The 20,556-nt window shown below is 36.7% G+C and overlaps 1 protein-coding gene across 1 annotated transcript in view; it reads left to right on the top strand.

Annotated features, from left to right (window-relative positions):
* Positions 1 to 14,474, top strand: part of PGM2L1 (phosphoglucomutase 2 like 1) — a 45,070-nt gene extending 30,596 nt beyond the window's left edge. Inside the window, exons 6-14 of the mRNA XM_033120438.1 lie at positions 1,586 to 1,779; positions 2,637 to 2,826; positions 3,142 to 3,239; positions 3,934 to 4,114; positions 5,805 to 5,898; positions 6,214 to 6,343; positions 6,573 to 6,762; positions 9,690 to 9,823; positions 11,443 to 14,474. Coding sequence (XP_032976329.1) covers positions 1,586 to 1,779; positions 2,637 to 2,826; positions 3,142 to 3,239; positions 3,934 to 4,114; positions 5,805 to 5,898; positions 6,214 to 6,343; positions 6,573 to 6,762; positions 9,690 to 9,823; positions 11,443 to 11,545 — 1,314 coding nt within the window. The 3' untranslated portion in view covers positions 11,546 to 14,474. The remainder of the gene's footprint in view (positions 1 to 1,585; positions 1,780 to 2,636; positions 2,827 to 3,141; positions 3,240 to 3,933; positions 4,115 to 5,804; positions 5,899 to 6,213; positions 6,344 to 6,572; positions 6,763 to 9,689; positions 9,824 to 11,442) is intronic.
* The last annotated feature ends 6,082 nt before the right edge of the window (positions 14,475 to 20,556 follow it).

Here is a 20,556-nt window from a genome sequence, read left to right as displayed (position 1 = left end):
TGGTAGGTTTAGAAAACCCAGAAAAGTGGTTTAAGCTGATAGGAGTTAATGTTTCTCATATAACAAGAAGTTTAAAGGTACACAGCTGCTGACGTGGTTTTGTAGCTCACTGATGCCAGGCTTAGCATCTCTGCAGTGTTTTTTGCCTTTCCCTCCAGTGTGGTGATCATATAATGTTTGCTGTTCCTCTAGGCGTCATGTCCACATATAAGGCAAGAAAAAATGGGCAGGGAGAAAGGGCAGGATTTTTTTTCTCATGTTTTATAAAAATGTTCATGGTAAGCTTTCAGCATCTATGGATAGAATCTTTTTTGTGGTTTGAAATGTGAGAACATCTTCAGAGCAGTTTTTATTTTATTTTATTATTTTTTTGTTTTAATTTATGCAGGAACCTCAGGATTTTCACTGATTGGGAACAATTTCTATGTTAATGTAGACCTCAGATTTGAATTTTTTTAAGTCACCCAGAACCCAACAAAAAACCAAACATGCTTCCTCATCATCTTTGTGTAATAATGGGCAGAACTTTCTCTTCTGTATTTCCACTGAGAGGGGGATCTCAGCTCCAGGTTCCTGCCTTCCACATGGGCACCACATCTCAAGAACCAGATAAATGGACGGTTTCCAAGCCCCAGGCAGCCACAGTATCAGCCCACAGCCTTCTCACTCTGGTTTTCAATTCTTTCCCCTTTTCCCCACTGTCTGGATTTTACCTTTCCTTCTTGTGAACTAAGCTATTCATTTTAGATAATATTTTTTCTACTTTATCTCACATTTTGAGGTGTTTATAGAGTGAGAATTCTCAGGTCATATAGTCTACCATATTGCTGGGCACAGAGCTTAGTACATAATACGTATTCAAATGTATTCTTCTTCGTTCAGGATGCAATAGAGGGGATTCATGTCATATACATGGTAGAAGACAGTACGGATATTCTCTAAGCAGAGTGCCTTCTAACTTTGAGATCCTGTGAATTACAGAAATACGTTTTCTTGCTTTTTTTGTTAACTGTTCCTAATGTCTTGTTGATCAAACCACTTGACAAACCACTTGACAACTTAATGAAGTATATTTTCATTAAATACTGAAAATACATATACTAAAATGTATATGGGATGATTAACATATTAATTGTATTTCCTGATATAGATTTTATTTGGTGTGACATAAATTCTACTTTAATTTATAACTGAAAAATAATTTCTTCTTTATCACATAACAGAACCACTTTATAATGCTAAAATTTCATAATAACCAGTTTTATGGCTATTCCATGGTTGCTTAGATTATCTTTAGTATATAGTTATATAAGAATATGATTGGACACTGTGGTATATACATATTATAATGTTGTCATAATGATACCTTGATTACTTGTATTGTCTAAAAGAGCAAACAATACATGATTATTTTGGAATCATTACCATCAATATCCTTTGGTGTTTATTAAGTTAGTCCCATGTTGACATTTTCTACTTGATTAATTTGGTATGCTTCTTTATAAAGTCAAATATCTCTACTATAGCTAAAAAAATACAGAGACGACATTTCAAGTATTCATAACTGTATTTACCTATTCTCCAGGTTTATTGGGAAACGGGCGCTCAAATCACGTCTCCTCACGATAAAGAAATTCTGAAATGTATAGAAGAATGTGTGGAACCCTGGAATGGTTCCTGGAATGATAATTTAGTGGATACCAGCCCACTGAAGAGAGATCCTCTGCAGGACATTTGCAGGAGATACATGGAAGATCTGAAAAAGATCTGTTTTTACAGGTATCCAAGTCGGAATATAGGATAGTGTTACCTAAGAATAAGATGAACAAATAAGGGAGAGAAATAGGGATAAAAATATATTGGCTGTTTATTATATTAAAATTATAGGTAAAAAGAATAATTCATAGTAGTCAAAAACAGGAAATAATCCAAACATCCATCCATTGATGAATGGATAAATAAAACGTGATATATCTATACAATGGACTATTATTCAGCAGTAAAAAGAAATGAAATATTGATGCATACTAGAACATGGATAAACCTTGAAAACATTATTCTAAGTGAAAGAAGCCAGTCACAAAGGACCACATACGGTATGAGTCTATGTATAACATGAAATATCCAGAGTAGGTAAAACTATAGAGACAGAAACAGACAAAGTATATTAGCGGTTGCCTGTGGCTGGGAGGAATGGGAGGGTCGGGGAATGGCAGCTATGGGTATGGAGTTTCTTTTTTGGGGCAATGAGAACGTCCAAAATTGATTATGATAATGGTAGAAAAACTCTGAATATAATGAAAGCTATTGAATTGTACACTTTCAATGCATGAATTGTATAGTATATTAATTACCTCTCAATAAAGCTGTATAAAAAAATGGATAGCTAAATATATGTATTCCCTCTATATAAGATCAGGAAATTTTCTCTAAAATTTTGTTTTTCCTTTTCTAGTTCCATAGTTCCATAACTATTTCACAAGTAGCTAACACTATTGCTAGATAGCATCCTGGCTTGCTGAGTATATTTTCTCTATCCTGCAAAATAGATTTTAACTTTTTCTCTAGCTTATTTTAATTATATTACACACACGTAGCGAGTTTTATGATTGATTGAATGGTGATTTCCTTTACAGGGAATTAAACTCAAAGACCACCTTGAAATTTGTCCATACATCTTTTCATGGGGTCGGACATGACTATGTGCAGTTGGCTTTTCAAGTGTTTGGTTTTAAGCCTCCAATTCCGGTACCAGAACAAAAAGATCCTGATCCAGACTTTTCTACCGTTAAATGCCCAAATCCTGAAGAAGGAGAATCTGTGCTGGTATTTTTCTTTCCTATATTTAAATTATTATTAATGTATTAAACTTCATCAAATAGATAGAACTAACAATTCAAAGATTACTTACAAAAGAAAAAACCACTTTAGTTTTACATCTTTCAAATTATATTGGAGCCATACGTTCTGTTTCAATTGAAATCTCTGTGGTGGATATTTCTACCTCTAGGCTTATTTTAAATTCAGCTGAACTATATTTCTTCTAAAATTCATGTCACTAACATTGTACCTACACTTAGGAATGCTAACACTGAATTTGATGTCTTCAATACAATTCAGCTCTTTGGCTCACTCTTTCAGGAACTTTCTTTGAGACTGGCAGAGAAAGAAAATGCCCGGGTAGTGCTAGCCACAGATCCTGATGCAGACCGACTGGCAGTGGCAGAACTTCAGGAGAAGTCAGTAGAACCTGTTATTTGATTAAAAGTTTAAACTTTGAAAAACATTTTTTGATTTTAAGTCTTACAGGCTCATTGGAAATAATAAAAAAAAAAGAAGAAGAAAATAAATATCCTGTAAACCCAGAGAAAACCCCCTAGGTTAATATAACATTTCCATTCTATATTTTTTCTACTCAAATATTTAAGATATATTTGTGTTTATAAAAATGTCATCATACTCTGTGTAATTTTATATCTTGATTATTTTCCACTTAATATTGTACTGTGAGCATTTTTTCCTGTCCTTAAATATTGTTTAAAATATTAAATTTAAAAATGGCATAATACCCCAACAGATTTCTTTATCAATGTAATCATTTCCTTATCGTGGTTCTTTGAGTAGCTATGTAGTTTTGCCATGATGAAGTTGTGACAGATGTCCTTACATAGAAACAACATCATATTATTAACTTTTTTTTCTCATTAAGTAGGAGAATAAAAGTAACAATGTAATAATTTTTCCAAAGGCATTGCTACTATTCCTACCCTAAGCTTACCCTGATCAGTTAGAAAAGTAGTAGTAAATGTTTTCTCAGAAATCTCATACAGTAATTTTTGGGTTTTCCTATGTGAAAGATGGTAATTATAGGTCTTAGGGTCAAGAAGTTTTGATGAGAAGTTATAATGACTTGAATCTTCATTCTCTCTGCAGTGGTCATTGGAAAGTTTTCACCGGGAATGAGTTGGCAGCTCTGTTTGGGTGGTGGATGTTTGATTGCTGGAAGAAAAGTAAATCAAGAAATGCTGATGTGAAGAACATTTATATGTTAGCCACCACAGTCTCTTCCAAAATTTTGAAGGCAATTGCACTTAAAGAAGGATTTCATTTTGAAGTAAGAATAGATATTATTTGTGTGCTACTTTTCTAAACCTGTTTCTATAAGTTAAAGTCATCTCCCCTCCAAAACTGACTTTTATTGATTTCATTTATAATTCCCACTCTTTTTCCAATTCTGTTAACACTTACTTCATCTTTTTCATAGTTTAGGCACTTGAGCCAAATTCATCCAGTGTGTAAATTTCTGAAACTAAGATCAGATGTTCTTTAAAATTGCATTAATGCTTATTATTCCATACAACAATATCTGGTTTTCATACTGAGAAAATCTGGCTCCTGGTGATCTCATCAGTAACAGAAAATCCACTCCAAAAAAATTGTAGTTGTCATCGACCACCTATTTAGGCTCTTCAAGTCCAGTCTTAAGAGACTTTAAGTAGTCTTCTAAGTTGCAAATTGAGACCCAATGATTCTGTGTCCAAAAAACAAATAATGCCTCTTTCTCAGCACAAATTGTTAACCTCTGTGAGCCTCAGGCAGTTAAGCTGACCATTTTTACAGCTACTTGGACTGATATCAATGAAGTTGCTTTTCCTCTGCCCTGTGCCAGATATCAGTGAAAATGTCACCTCTGGGCATTTTTCTTGAGCCACAGTCAAGCTACAGGTCTTAACACTAATTGGCTAAATAAAAGAAAATTGTATCTGTCTTAATGAAATAGAACTTTCAATCTCAGTCTTTCTAAAATACAAATATCAAAATAGAAGAAATTGAAAATGTAGTCAAGCCTAAGATTCTGAATTATATTAATGTTAACATTTTTCTCATTTATATCTATGGCAAGAAAAACGTGTAATGAGTACAAAAGAGAGAAAAGAAACGATTCTAAACACCAATATTATAAATTTGCTTCCTTGTTTTTATTGTTGGACATGGGGGCAGCAGATGGTTTTGGCTTTTATTTTATTTTATCCAGTGAGGAGGTAGAGAAATGAATTAGGAATCTCAAGTTAGTAATGGTGAGCTCTAGAGTCGGTGTGTATCACATGCTCTTTCTGTTGACTAAAATAGTTCATGTCTATAAAGTGAACAATAGCTCATCAGATGAAAAGTCCTTAAATCTAATTAGCAAAGAATGACTTGATGTTATGTATGGTAAGGAACACTTGGTTTAAGCATATGCTCGGATAATGTTGAAAATGCATCATTAAAAAGCTCATGCCCTTTGATTTCTCAGGGATACTAAATCACAACCTTCATAGGTACTCTTAGTGCTTATAATACAGCTTAAAGGGCCGTTCCTTAGAAGCAGTGTAATTGAGCCCTACCTTCATCTCTTAAATGCCGCATATTCTTGGGTAAATTCACTGAACCTCTGAGCCTGTTTCAGGAACAGAGTTTTTGTGAGCATTAAAAAAAAGGATGTAAAGCACTTGTTACAGTGTGTGATAAATAGTAGATGATCGTAATATGTGTATGTGTTATGTTACTTTGTGACTATATGCATCACCACTTGGTGTAAATCACCTATTACTGTACTTGGTAAATAGTAGGTCATCCACCGTGGCAGTATATGTATCTATGCACTTTATGACTATATGTTTACCACTAGATGAATCTTATGAACCAGAAACTGTAACAGAAGATCACTGAGAGTATTAAGTGGTGCGTGTAGTGATAGGCTTTTCTCTAATATGTGTTTATGAGAGAGTCACTTAACTAGAGTGGCCTCCTCTGCATTTCAGGAAACATTACCAGGTTTTAAATGGATTGGAAGTAGGATAAAAGACCTCCTGGAAAATGGGAAAGAAGTCCTTTTTGCATTTGAAGAGTCTATTGGTATGTAGTAAATATTAAAATCTTTGAAATTTGAATGAGAGCATTTTTTTTTTAATGTAGTAATTCTATAGAGAGGAATTTTTGTCTTCTGGCTTTGTATTTTGAGTTGTGGAAAAACCACAGAGAACTCAGAAATATGTGGATGTATTTCTCATTAGGAAAAAAAAGGCCTTTAAAGCTCCCCTAAATACCTTTGGTATCAATGGGTTTCATCTATTACTAGGCTTTTAAATTCATTGGTTCTTTTGGAAAGACCATTGAAATTATTGCAGGCTTAAGTTTTTCTCAGTTTTAAAGGTGTTTTTGAATTCTCAGGTTTTCTGTGTGGGACTTCTGTTTTGGATAAAGATGGGGTGAGTGCAGCCGTGGTTGTTGCTGAGATGGCATCCTACCTGGACACGATGAATATAACATTGAAACAGCAACTGATTAAGGTTTATGAAAAGTAAGTCCTACTGTTAGGAATTTCACCTGCTAAATTTTTAATTTTTTGTCCTACTTTTAGCTTTCTAAATTTGTTTTCAGTTCTTTTTAGAAAGTACTAAAATTGTCTAAGTTGCCACTTTCTAAAATTGCCACTTTCTACATAATGGTATAATTCGGCTTATCTTTAATAAACACTTTTCTAAAGAAGTATCTGAAATCTGATTTTAACACTTTAAATCTTTGTGCAGATATGGTTATCATATTTCAAAGACTTCATATTTCTTGTGTTATGATCCAATGACCATCAAAAGTATATTTGAAAGGCTTCGCAATTTTGATTCTCCAAAAGAATACCCAAAATTTTGTGGGACATTTGCTATATTGCATATACGAGATGTTACCACTGGATATGACAGCAGCCAGCCTAATAAGAAATCTGTAAGTACCTTTTTTTTTTTAAGTTTTTAATAATCTGTAATACTTCATACTATAGTAAAATAGCGGAAGTTCAAGCCTGTGAGTTTCTTGAAACTAGGATCCATTGTTTTTGTACCGAGCAATTTAAGTCCACTAACTGGCTCTTTGCCTCTAATTATGTCCTAATTATCCTCAAGTGTTTGCTACCCTGTGGGGGTGGGGAGGTGAGCGAGAATGAGAGAAACAAAGAAAAAGGGAAGGAGGGAAGGAGAATGTGTGATGATGCTAAATAATGTTGAAAATAATGTCTATAATTTAAAAGCTACACATCTTCCCAGTTGTAATCTCCGTTTTTCAACTTTATTCCCTACACCTCCAGCCAAACAGAACAAGTTCGAGTTTCTCATCTACGTACATTTAAAAAAGTTTTCTCTAGTTTTGCTCAAGCTGTTTCCCCAGTTTGCCTTTCTTCCTTCGGTTGCAGGTCCACCCATTACCCATTATTCAAGACAGAAGGCAAATGTCACCTCCTCCCTATAACTTCCAGGTCCCACAATCAGATATCTTTCTCCTGAGGTTATATATTCATTATATATTGTGCCTTCCTCTTGTCATTCATCACTTTCTATCTTACGTTATCATTGTGTTATACGTGGCAGATCCATTTGTAAAGTTCCTTTTTGCCTTTCAAAGCTCTACCTACACGGTAGGTGTTCAACAAATATTTCAACTCCACGGATTGCTGATCATATTTGGTTATTGTTATAGTTATTATTATTAGCTAGATTTTCATTTAATGAAGTTGTTATGTTCTGATGCTGTCTCAAGATTCTAGGGGCATAATATATTTTGAGCAATCTGCAGTCTCTTGTGTAGAATACTACCCACATTCCCTTTGTGTATATTCATCCAGTCAACAAAATACTGGTTCCCAGTTATTGGTTCCCAGTTACTGGTATTCTGTGTAGGTGCAACTATGTGTGTATCTATTTTTCTGTCTTTGTAAACTGCTTGAAGAGAAAAACCAATTGTTTTGCTTCTTTTTACTTTTTAATGTTGCTGTGCTTAGAGTAGTTCTTGGTGTTATGGTTTTCTTCCTCTGTAACTCCCTTTTTTACATTAACAAATTTGAGTAACAAATTTTACATTTGTTATTCAAAGTGCTTTTCTACCTGTTCCCCATTGATGAGTACAACAGTTGTGTAAGGCAGGTAGGATAGATATAGTTAATCCCTTAGGGTCACATAGTAAGTGTCAAAGACATCTTGAGTTCTTCTTCACACTTCAGATTGACATTCATCTGTGTGTTCAACAGGCATTTATCCAAACCCTTCTGTGCTATAGGCACAGACACTGGGGATACAGTAGTGACAAAGGTAATGTTTCTACACTCAAGAGTCCAGGGGGGAAATGGGCAAGTAAACAGTGATTATGTTACCAAATGATAAGTGCTACCAGACGGTGCATAGGGTACCATGGAAGAGCATAGGAAGGACCTTCACTCAGATTTGAGTGGCTCATGGAAGACTTTCTAGAGGACTTTTGTGAGCTGAGTTCTAGAGTATGAGTAGGAGTTATGCAGATGTAGGAGGAACTGAGGATGTTTCAGGCAAAGGGCGTAGCAAGCAGATGCAGGGTCTGGAGGTGAGAAGGCATGTTTTCCTTCAAAAAATAACAAGTAGTTCTCTGCAACTCTAGTGCAGAGTGTGTGGAAGGATGCCACATCTGGTGAGTGGTTAGATGGGTGAACTTCCTGGCAGGAAGCTCAGTGAGTACGCTGTGGTCGTAACCGAGAAGAGATGCTGGGAGCCTGAACTTAGTATAGTAGTCGTAGTATTGATGGAGAGAATTGGACATAGTTGATTTAAATAAAGGATAGAAGAGATGGGACTTGCTCGTTGATGGTCTGTGAGTGAAAAGAGGGAAGCAATATCTCTGTCTTAAGCAACTAGTGTATGGTAGTACCACTGGCCAAATGACGGGTCTCAAGAAGAGGACCAGGTTCGGGTCACCTGAGGGAAGGCACCACTGTCAACCCCTCTGTCCTACTACAACCCCCACAGTTCCCTCGAGATGCCTTCACGGACTGATCTGTGGTCTAGGAAGAGCAGCAGTGTTCATCCATACATTTAGTGTCAGGAAAGCGTCATTTCCTTCCTTCCTTCCTTCCTTCCTTCCTTCCTTCCTTCCTTCCTTTTCTTTTCTTTTTTTAATTTTTAGGTAAAAGATATAAAAATTCTTTTGTACCCCAGTGAATATTTTGTCTATCCTCTAGGATATGTGCACTGCCCTTTGGAGACTATTGATAGACTGTGACAGCGCTTTGGAATTGTAAAGCGCTTTGCAATGTAGAGGCAGAATGGACTTTGAAACAGATACATCTGCCTTCAACTTCCTGCTCTGCCACTTAGCTGATGACCTTGAGCAGGTTGATTACTCTCTTGAGCCTTGTCCATACATTGGCAGTAATATTTACCTTGCAGGATTATTGTTGAGGCCCAGAAATCATGTGTGGAAGGTATATAACCCAATGCCTGTATTATTGTAAATGTTAAGTAAATGGTATCTTTATGAATTGTTATGTATGTAATTTTTTGTATTTTATAATTCTTTTAAAAATATTTTTTATTTTTGTGGTAAAAAAAACGCAAAACATGCCATTTACCGTCTTACCCATTTTTAAGCCTACAGTTGGGTGGTGTTAACTATTGTCACCCTGTTGTGCAGCAGACCTCCAGAACGTTTTCAGCTCGCTACACTGAAAGTCTGTACCGTGAAACAACGCCCCATGTGTCCCTTCTGCCCGCCCTTGGCAACGACCCCTCTGCTTTCTGTTTCTATAAATTTGACTAATTTAGATACCTCATGTAAGTGGAATGTATTTTACAACTCTTAAAAATGAAAACAGTTACCATGTAAAATTAAAGTGTTGTTACAATTGTGCATAGGTGCTGCCTGTGAGTAAAAACAGCCAAATGATTACATTTTGTTTTCAAAATGGCTGTGTTGCTACTCTTCGGACAAGCGGGACAGAACCAAAGATAAAGTATTATGCAGAGATGTGTGCATCACCTGACCAGAGGTGAGCATTGACTTAAAAAATATATATATATATGAACTTGGACATATAATTCACGCACCATAGAATGCACCCAAGGATAGTGTACAACTCAATGGTTTTTAGTGGATTCAGAGTCGTGCAATCACTTTCAGAACATTTTCATGGCCTGTAAAGGAAACCCTGTACCCATTAGCACTCACTTCCCATTCCCCTCCCGCCCAGGCCTAGGCAATCACTGACCTACCGCCTGTCATAGATTTGCTCCTTATTCTGAACAGTTCATGTAAATGCAGTCATACAATAGGTGGCCCTTTGTGACTGGCATCTTTTACCGAGCACAGTGTTTTCAAGGTTCATCCGTGTTGTAGTATGAATCAGTACTTTATTCCTTTTTTAAAAAAAATGGTTGTCCTGGCCCCATAATATTCCATTGTATCGATATTCTACATTTTTAATCCATTTATCTGGTGATAGACATTTTGGCTGTTATGAATAATGGTGTTCTAAACATTTGTGTACAAGTTTTTGTTTATATATATATCTAGGGGCAGAATTATTTGGTCACATGGTAGTTGTATGTTTAACATTTTGAGGAACTGCTGGACCATTTTTGAAGGCAGCTGTATTATTTGGGAATTGAATTTTAAAATTTTAGTGAATTTATTTTCCTGAGAAAGCTCTCTGAGCTTTAACTATTATGTGATGAACATAAATGATCAACAAATAATTTGTTTATTGCCAAATTTTCATTTTCTACATCTAATGTGATTTGACACAATCTGCCCAGTTTATTTCCTTCTAAGGGTATGAATGGTGATTAAATTAACTCGACTTTAATAAACATATTTAAACTTATTGAAAGTCGTATCTCCTATAATGTTGTCATTGATCAGTATATTTTGGGGAAGATGTTTTGGATTTGCCTTCAGAATCCAATGTACATTATTTTGTATTTCCCTAAATCTTTGCATGGCGGCCAGGTGGCCAGGGGAGGGGTGGGAAGAGCAGAGTGTAAAGTAAACCAAATTGGGTAATGCTATATTTGGTTAAAAATGAAGCATGATTATTAAAGTAATAAAAACTGATTTGTTGGGTAGTAAAATGACGGTGAAAGCAGCTTAAAAGATGCTTTCCTAGAAATGTTTTGGGCAAACAGCAGTTCTTCAGGTGATGACGTTGAAGGGCATACTTGTCAGTGTACCTTTACTTTTTAAACATCTCATGCTTTTAGTCACACTTCCTTCTGCTACCTGAAAAGTATGCTGTCTCGTCCTGTAATATCTGTACAGGGTATTCTTCAAAGTATTTCAGGAAGCCATTTTCTCTTAATACCTGGTATTGGTGTTCTTAGCCATTAAATCACCTGACCCAGGAGAAATATACAACTAGAACTCATCCATGGACGAAGGATCTCCTCTCAATGCCGTTCAACTTCAGTTTATGATATTGATGTTATCTTTGTGTGTCATTTTTTTCCCCCTTTGCTCTTTTTTTGTTTTAAGGGAGTGAATTTCTCTTTTGTTTACCCATTGTTTAATCATTCCATCAGGTATATGCCCTCTTAAAAAATTATAAAAATTTAAACAAATTTTAAGGCTATGAAAATTAAGAATTTCAAAACTCTTAATCTTTTTCCTCAGTGACACTGCTGTATTAGAAGAGGAATTGAAGAAACTCATTGAAGCTTTGATTGAGAATTTTCTTGAGCCCAGTAAAAATGGACTGACCTGGCGTTCTGTTTAGCGGACACCAGTACATCATTCTTGTGCTGGCGTATGGAACAGGACAACCAACAACGCCATGTTGACCTCGTGTTAGCATTCTCTCTCTGTCTCATCTGGCCAAGTATCTTTTTCCTTTTATTTTCTTTCTTTTTAGTTGTCTGACTAAACAAACTGTATAAATTTGAAACAAAATGGTCTGGAGAGAGATGCTTCAAATTTTTTTGTCATCTTGAACAAAAGTCATTACATTAAAAGTGTTACAGTAAAGTCATTCTTCCTTTAACAAAAACAAAACAGTGCAAAACTGAGGTTCCTTATTAAAGTGTGCATAAGCTTAGTTCCGTATTCGTGTAATTGTGTATAGCATGGTTTTTTTAAAAGGCAGATAAATGTTATATAATTGTAGAGTTAGTTAAGGAAGTTAATCCATAAAACTGGGAGGAAAACAGCACTGCTTTCAGAATATTGTGGAAAAGTATCATTGTTACATCACAGGTATTAACTTACAAATTAGAGTATTTGAGATAAGATATTTAGCATTTCTAGCTTAGAACGTGTGTGATACTATTATATGTGATTTCCAGTTCTTCTGAACCATGAAATAGTGGTTCAGGTGCTCTTGGTGCCGTGGAAATTTATTGTATGTATTTAAAATTCCGATGTTTACTGAACATGAAACAATAGTGGCAATACTCCTAGTGGCTTTGTTCTTGTCGAATGTCTCAGTGCCTTCTCAGGGTATGGTATGACTCGAAAACGTGTTTCTGCATTGCATACAATATAAGCAGTTCATTTTCAGACAGTTAAGGAAAATCTCCCAAACTATATAGGTGCTTCCCCTCTGTATTAAATAGGTTTGCTGACTTTAAAATCTTATCAATGTAAATAAAAAATCTTAATAAAAGCAGCTCAATGTAAATGTAGTTAAGGATCTTCGTGTTAGAATTTAGTGTCAGTTATTACAGCCTTTAAGCAAAGAAAAAAAAATCTGAACTGAAAAAAGAGCTGTGAATTTGTTGAAAAGTCTAACTGTTGAATTACATTTTTACAAGTAGATTTATTCCTTTATCAGGTAAAGTAATACTAATTTTACTAAGAAATAAAACATTCAGATTTTAGGTGTTGTGAAACACTAAAACTACATTTTAAAACTAAAGCCCAGTTTATCTTAAGATCTTGCTGGCTTCTGTAGAATTTCTGATGACAAGATTACTCTATCTTTTCTAATGCAGAAAAAAAAAATTGGAAGGTGTATTGGGTTGATTCTGCAGTCTTCTAAAAAAGACAATGGAGAAGGTCTGTTTACTCTTAAAGTGTATCGTGTCATATATAGCTACATAATGCTTAAACACATATGGTATAGTTACATGAGGTAATGATAACAAGGCCTTGGGTGCAGTCATACTCAACAAAGTATCTATGGGAGATAACTGGCATTAGAGAATTTGTTTCCTAAAAGAAAATAATAATAACATAAGATTTGAACTGATTAGAACATTTATTAAATCATAGTTTGGTTTGTTGCAGCTATCAGCTAAAATTTGATTGAACCCATATAATCAAAATATAATTTTCAAATTATTGTATTGCCACTATTGTGAATTCGTTCCTTCCTTCCTTATAGCTGGATCTTGTATGACTGTAGATAATAGAAGCTATCTAAATGTAGAGTACCATATTTCTGAAAAAGTTTGTCTTCAAAGACTTTGCACTGAAGAACTGTGTACAATTTTTTGCTTTATTTGCTTTTAGGGATGTAGACTGTAATTTAGGAAATGGCATATATTCTACAAAGTGGTATGAACACTGCTATATATATATATATATATATATATATATGAAAAATATGTATGTTTGGTTTTAGTGTATGTGTTTCATTGACTGAAGAACAAAAGGGAGCTAAAGTGATGCAACACCCCATTCATAATCCCTAAAGCCACATTATGATGGTCATTCTGTTATAAAGAGAACAGTTTTATTGGAGTGCTGTAGTATAACGCAACATTTAAATCTTCTTAATCAAGGTGAAAAGTTATTAAAGCTTGGGTTCTTATCTCAAAACATTTTACATCCAAAGTAAAAATTAACAAAATTTTACAAATGTTCCCAACGTATATAGATTGAGAGAATCGTTTGATTCTAGCCAAGCTCTCCAGTCTGTCGTAGTGTGATATTTAACATGAACTTGACAGAGTGGGTGTACACTTGCCTAACAGGAACCATTCAGTAGCCCAAGCCAACCAGGAGAGACAGGCGTGCTGGACAATAGGACTCAGCCTTGGGCTCTGCATTGTTTATCTTTTTATTTATGAACAATATGATGGAAATGAGTACACTATCACTGAGCGTGCAGACCAAAACTGGGATTTTTCTAGAGCTTTGGAGAAAAGGAAGAATTAGTGGGACAAGATCAAAGAATAGGTTGAAAATAAACAGTAGAAATTAGCAACAGAAAGTTCATTATGGTGGCACAGGAAATGCTACTTGTGAAGGGCAAACTTATCACCCTAAAAATAGGGAATAAACTGACTGTGGGCAAGTTGTTTACTTGTGTTTATTTGTTATGATGAGCGAATAGTGAACCTTTTGTTTTTCTTTATTAGTGACCACTAAAGAGGCCAAGTTTTAGAAGGTGAGAAAAAGAACCCCTTTTACTGATTCAATTCCTGTAAGGCTGTTGTGCTTAGGATTGTATGGGAACTGGGGAGGAGATATAGCAGAAATATAAAAGGAATAAAATATAGATTGGAAAATAATACCTCTGAGAAGAAGTCCAAAGAATTAAGATCATTTAACTTTGGAGAGGAGAAAGCTGTTGAAATAGTTTAATAAATCTTAAGTTATTGAGTCTTTTCTTGAAGGACTCAAAGAAAGAAGTAATATGACAAACTGTTCTCTATCCGTAGCAAGGACAAAATAAGAGAGAATAAGGATCTTAAAAAAAAAAACAAAACATGAAAATTGTAAGTTAAGATTTAAAACCTCGGGCAGGAATCATTATGAAGGCTTCTATTTGAATTTTTATTTTTAAGAGAATTAATTTTTAATATTAAAGGATATACTGAATGGTTTTTACAGGTTCCTTCCAAATTTTTTTTTTTTTAACTCAGGTTGGAACAAAGATGACATAAAGAAAACGGGAAGTAACGTTTGAATTTCACTCCACACTACAACAATTTAGATCCCACAATAGTTTTTGTATGTTGAGCAGTAGATGCATGAGTGCAGTGAATAAAGACCTGCTTAGATGTTATTTTTCATTAAGTGAGACTTGAACACAATTTTGTTCATCTTGAAGAATGTATAGCATTATAGGATATTTGAGAGGTTTGTTTTAAATATGAAATATTGTTATTTGGATGTAGTAACTTCAGCAGACAGAGTGGTTCTACGAGATTGGATACTGTGGAATATCTTTACATAGGAAATAGAACTCCTGTTTTTTAAGTAGATTGCTTCTGGAAGTGATGCAACAAAGATATTAGCTGGAGTTTAAAGGAGAAATTGTTTTATGAACTGCTGCTATTGGTATTTCTTTCAGATCTTTTCCATTGTTGTTCGTGATGCTTGAAAAATCCAAATTCTGCTTGCATAAATTTAATCTTATGCCTTTTTTTCTACCTCCTTCTTTCCTTCCCTAGGAGCCCTCCCACATTTCATTACTGTGATAAGCTGTTGCCCTATTACCTCACTGATAAGAAATCTTAACTGTATCCTTCAGAATGCTTTAAACTTATTCTTAAACTAAGTTGGTTTATGGACTTTTGGTTATTTTGTTATTATTGTGAGAATATTTAAGACATTGTAAGATGTAATTTTAAATCTATTTCATAACTTTTTTGATCTGTTTGGATACTATATGTTAATTTATTTTGGCCTTTTACAATTACATGTTTTCTGAGATTGCTCTAGAAACCGATCAGGAAAGAATCATACTAACCGAAATGAATGATCGACTGATCTAGCATTTTATTTTCAGTTTCCTTGTACTTTGGGCATCCAAAGCACAAGATTTGAGGAAATACTTTTTTGTATTTGTCCCTCAAAGCATCTTACCATAAGCCATCAGGAGTCTAAGTAGTAAGAAGAGAATCTCTCTTTGTCTAACTCTAAACCGCATGACTTTAGTTCTAGTGGAAACAAAGTTATCGTTGACCGTTGGTTACTTTAAAATATTCATCATACTATTATATTCAGTATGCCATCTCTTCTCTTTATTAATTAAAGACTATGTACTTAAAAAAGAGAACATACAAGAATGAGTGAAGCGAACAAGATAAGGGTAAAGCGACATAGCCAAAGTTTGCTTCTCAAATTTTCCCACCAGCATGACCCTAAAGCAGAAGAGTGTGAATGTTTAGGGGAAGGGGCCTCAGAACAAAATCAGAAGCAGCCTACCACTCATCAAATTTTGTGTCCTGTCTTTAAAATGTAAGTGAAGCTTGCATTCTCCATAATAAAAGTTTTAATATAAAAATGATTCCTTCAATCTTCACCGAAACCGGTGTTGCCAGAAAGGAGCACTGGGTTTCCACATGGCCTCTCAGTGTTCTCCCCTAACACCCCCTTCCATCGCTGTGTTTACCCTGGTAAACACACTGACTCTAGTGTGAGAAACATAAACAGAGAACGTATCTAGGGCATTTCCTGCCCTTTAGAAGCTGACCTTTGAGAGTATTAATGCCAAGTTAAACTGACCTGAAAGTTATGTTACCACTGAACTTTCTCGTACAGTCAAAGGTGTGGGCCAGTTTGTTCTCTTGAATTTATTGGCATTCCTTGACTAAGAAGGAGCACCCAGCTATGAGCTCCCTGAGAGCAGGGACCATGGTTTATTATTTTTCATATCCACACCGCTTAGTATAGTACCTGTTATAGAATGCTTAATTGGTGATGATAGTAATTAAGCGATTTTTATTTTATAGAAACAAATAGTTTAAGAAACAATCAAAAATATTAATTTTCTAATTCGGCTTCTAAAACAATCCGCATGACTGAAATTTATAGTAAGTCACGTTTTTTAAGCAGACACACCCTTACATATTCCATTTCTTTGGAGAAAGGAAAGCATATTCCTATTTGGAAAATGTGTGTAACGCCTAGTATGTTACACTCAAAGTGAACTATTGGCCAAGAAGGTTAAGAACGTATCCGTGTAGACTCATTATCACTAGTATAAGTGCCATTTTGAGCCTACTAGTGCCACCTTCCAAGTGAGTCACAGCTCATTTGATACTATTTGGTATATTTTTGTTTAGTGTTATGATTCAGCATATATCTGACAAGAGCCACTCAAGCAGGAGTCTGCATCTATATATGGTGAGGTCTTCTTGTTACAGGCTAAAATAAATTCTTTGTCTACATCATTGAATATGCCAGATAAAATATATGCAGTTAAGAATGAATTATTTTTCTGACTGTGTAGCTGTAGTTCAAAATTGTGCCCTTGTTTTAACAGTTTCTGTCAACATCTTCCCGTTTTTTTCCCCTACAAAAACACCAGGGTGTATCATAAGTACTGCCTGTGAGAATTTACACTTTAAATATTTTTGTGTGGATTTCTTGCGGTTTTAGCCCAATGAAGTGTTATCAGTAATAAACAGATCTCTTCATAGGCATGAGTTTCTGTGTAATTTTTATATCTTAGATACTGTGTAGTTTATAGTTTGCCATCCAAACTGAATATGTTTTTGAAATATTATGCATGGCATTCCCTAGAATCTACTTAGAGCCTAAATAAATATTCTAGTGCATCACTCCATAAATATTTCTTGATTGGTTCATCAGAAATCCCAGAAGAAAGAGTTAATATTAAAGTTCTTTCCATCTTATTTTTCTCTTTCTCTCCTTCAGCCGACCTAATTTGTCTGCCCACAATAGCATCCACTAACATAATATTGTTCTTGGCGCACAAACAAGTGAATAAGGAAATTTAAGTAGGATCATTATCTGGCTCCATCGCCTCCGTGAGTGGAGCCTTGTCACTACTTTACCACTGCCTGGAACAGTGCATGGCACCAAGTAGGTGCCCAGTAAATATTTATTGAATGAATAAACCCAGGTTCTTGCCTACAGAAAAAACACACTAAATTCTTGATTCTGCACATGCACAGAGTTGCACATGATAAGAAACGTGCAGTAGTGATAGCGCCATTGGCCTCAGACCCACCTAGAGATTTGTAAACCCATCAATCAACCTCCCATCCAGGCATCACCTACTTACTGCCCCTGGGTCATCTCTACCCACATCCTGCTGAAGTCTCGAGCACAGCTTTTTCTTTCTGCCTTTTCTTAGTGGCGCTGGATCCTGGTTTGAAGCCTCCACGTCACCTTTAATTGTTCCTGCCACTGATGTGTGCTGTTTGCCAAGCTCTTTAATAGGCTCTGAGGGTAAGGGCCAGGCCGTTGGCCTGAGACCCACCTACACAGGGAACCGGAAGTTAACTCACCTGAAATAATAGGACTGTTATCGTCCCCAAAGCAGAAGAGTTGATGTGTATATAAATTGAGATGTCTTGAGGAGGGATTACAGTAAAAATGTTTGTATTCACCATTCTTCCTCCCTGCCCTCCCTAAATTAGCACTGATGGGACCATTCTCTTTATTTCCCTCTCTTTACCTCAGGTTCTAATTATTAAATGGTCCAGCCTTGCATGTAATTCGCTTTAAATTAAGTCTTCGACTTGTATCCCTCTACTTCATTCATTCATTTTATAAATATTTATTGACCTGCAAGTGCATAGGTACCAAGGGCACCCCAGAAGGCTAGGAAAAACAGAACAAAACAAAACAGAAACCAGCAGCCATGTGATTGCTGGAACAGCCTGTTCAGAACATCTTTCTCACTGTCCCTGCATCACCAGATAAATCACCTTTAGCTATTCCTCAGGTCCTTGGATTCAAAGCGCCTGGAGAGAAGGCCCTGCGGGCTGGACTTTTGTCATCTGCCTGCCTCTTTGCTGGAACTGGAGACTGATAAGGGAAGGATTGGACCCCCTCAGCTCCTTTCGGAATAGCAGTGAGAGGCAGGCCAATGCAGTTACCCTTTCATCAATACAGTGAGAGAATTGACTTACCCATCGGAAAGTATGCCACAGACAAAAGGTGACAAACGTCCACTACAGTGCCAGAGCAGAGTGTTGGAGAATAAGCGGAAGGTAGGCAAAGGAAGAGGGAGGACAGCTGAAGCACAGAGCACAGCCTGAGTGCAGAGAACCGTTAGTGGTTGGTATTGCTTTGTTTTGGGGTGTGAGTGGAGCCCGGGGAGAGGGCCCTGTGTGCTGTGCTATGGAGCTTGGATTTCAATCAGCAGATGACGAAGATCATGGAAAGCTTTACGCAGAAGGTCTCTCAGAGATGGTGGTGGGGAAGGAGATGGTATGAGACAATCCAGCACTGGAAAGAACCTTAAAGGCCATCTTACCCAACTCTCATCATCTTCTACAAGATGACTACCAAATGCGGATATGTATTTCAACCCCTCCAGGGACAACTGGCCAAGACGAGTTCTCTTCTCAAGAAAAGCCAGTTGAGACTTCTTTCTTGTGTTCAGCTGAAATCTGCCTCCAGCAGCTTCTACCCTTTGGTTGCACTTGGAAACTCACTGTTTTATGAAAGTCTATTTCCTTTTCACTGAAAATCTTTTCCCCTCAGTCTAAATACACATAATTCAGCTACTGTTCCTTGTATGACCCGTTTTGGGTCCCTCTCGCCTTCCTGATCACCCTATGGACAGTTTTCAAAGAGCTGGATCCAGAATCAATACAATGCCCTAGAAATGGGGGTACCAGCCCAGAATAGGAAAAGGTGGGCTTTCTACCTGACGTGGGGCAAGTAGTAGATATGGCAGGGAGGGGTCTCTGCCTGCAGTACACTCCTTGACATAACTGCAAACAACAGCTCCTCCTTTAACCCTCAACTCAAGCATCATCCCTTCCTAAGAGCCTTTCCTGCCTGTCCCCCTACCTGTACCCCACCAACCAAGCAGGGCAGCTCTCACACCCCTAGCTCTGGATGGCCATGGCTCCCTTTGACGACCTCTGTTACAGCACTTGCCCCACCATGAGGAAATGATCCGTTTGTTGGACTCTCCCAGTCAATTGTGAGCTTCCAAAGGCTGAAATTGGCTGACTCAGTGCAGTACCCCAGTGCCCCAAACAAGCCAAGCAGATAATAAGCCCTCAGGGGAAAAAAAAAATAATCCAGCTGAAGTGAACCGAATCGGAATTTGAGCTGATGCTTTGAGGGCAAGTGAATAAGCAAAAGGGAGGGGGCACACATGGTATGTGAATAAATTCAACTCGAAGCAAACATACGGGTGCAGAGGGGAAGCAGGAGTACTTGAGACTTACTTGCTAGAGGGCTTCCAGACTTCAGCAGCAGCAGAGTCATAAGCTGAAGGGGAACAAAAAACCTGACTGGCTAAATAAGGAAAGCTAAAGTTGGGGAGAGGTAGAAGAGATTTATTCCCAAGTGGGCAGAGAGCAAGGGCAGGATCTATATAGTGTAAGGTGCAAAGAAGGAAACACTTGTACCTACCACCCATGGAAAGAAACGGAATTTTACCAATGTGTTTTAAACTCCCTGTGTGCCCCTCCTAACCAAACATTTATTTCTCACCTGGATGAGGCAGTGGCTTCCTAACAGGACTTTCTACTTCTGGCCTTGTCTCCTCCACTGTAGTAGGAATGATCTTTAAAGAACAAAAATCAAATCGCTTCAGTCCTCTGCTTGAAATGGTTCAGTTACTTCCCATGGACTTCAGTCAGGATCAAATCCGAGCTTCATCTGGCTCCTGTTTACATTTCATGCCTCGTTGTTTGCCATCCATCCCTCAATGTGCCGTGCTTTTTCTCTAAACTGATCTTTGGGTTTTGGCCAAAGAAAGTACTTCCATAGTTCCCCGCACCTCCTCCTACGTGGCATACGTCACTATTGTTACTGGCCAGCTATTTGTCTGCTTCCACAACTTGACTGTACGGGCTCTGAGGGTAGGGTCAGCATCTGGCTCCTCTGCTGTATCCCTGGGTG

Source organism: Rhinolophus ferrumequinum, chromosome 11 (assembly GCF_004115265.2).
Source record: "Rhinolophus ferrumequinum isolate MPI-CBG mRhiFer1 chromosome 11, mRhiFer1_v1.p, whole genome shotgun sequence".
NCBI classification, from domain to species: domain Eukaryota; kingdom Metazoa; phylum Chordata; class Mammalia; order Chiroptera; family Rhinolophidae; genus Rhinolophus; species Rhinolophus ferrumequinum.
Note: the sequence above shows the minus strand (reverse complement) of the source record. Positions and strands in the feature narration are given on the sequence as shown.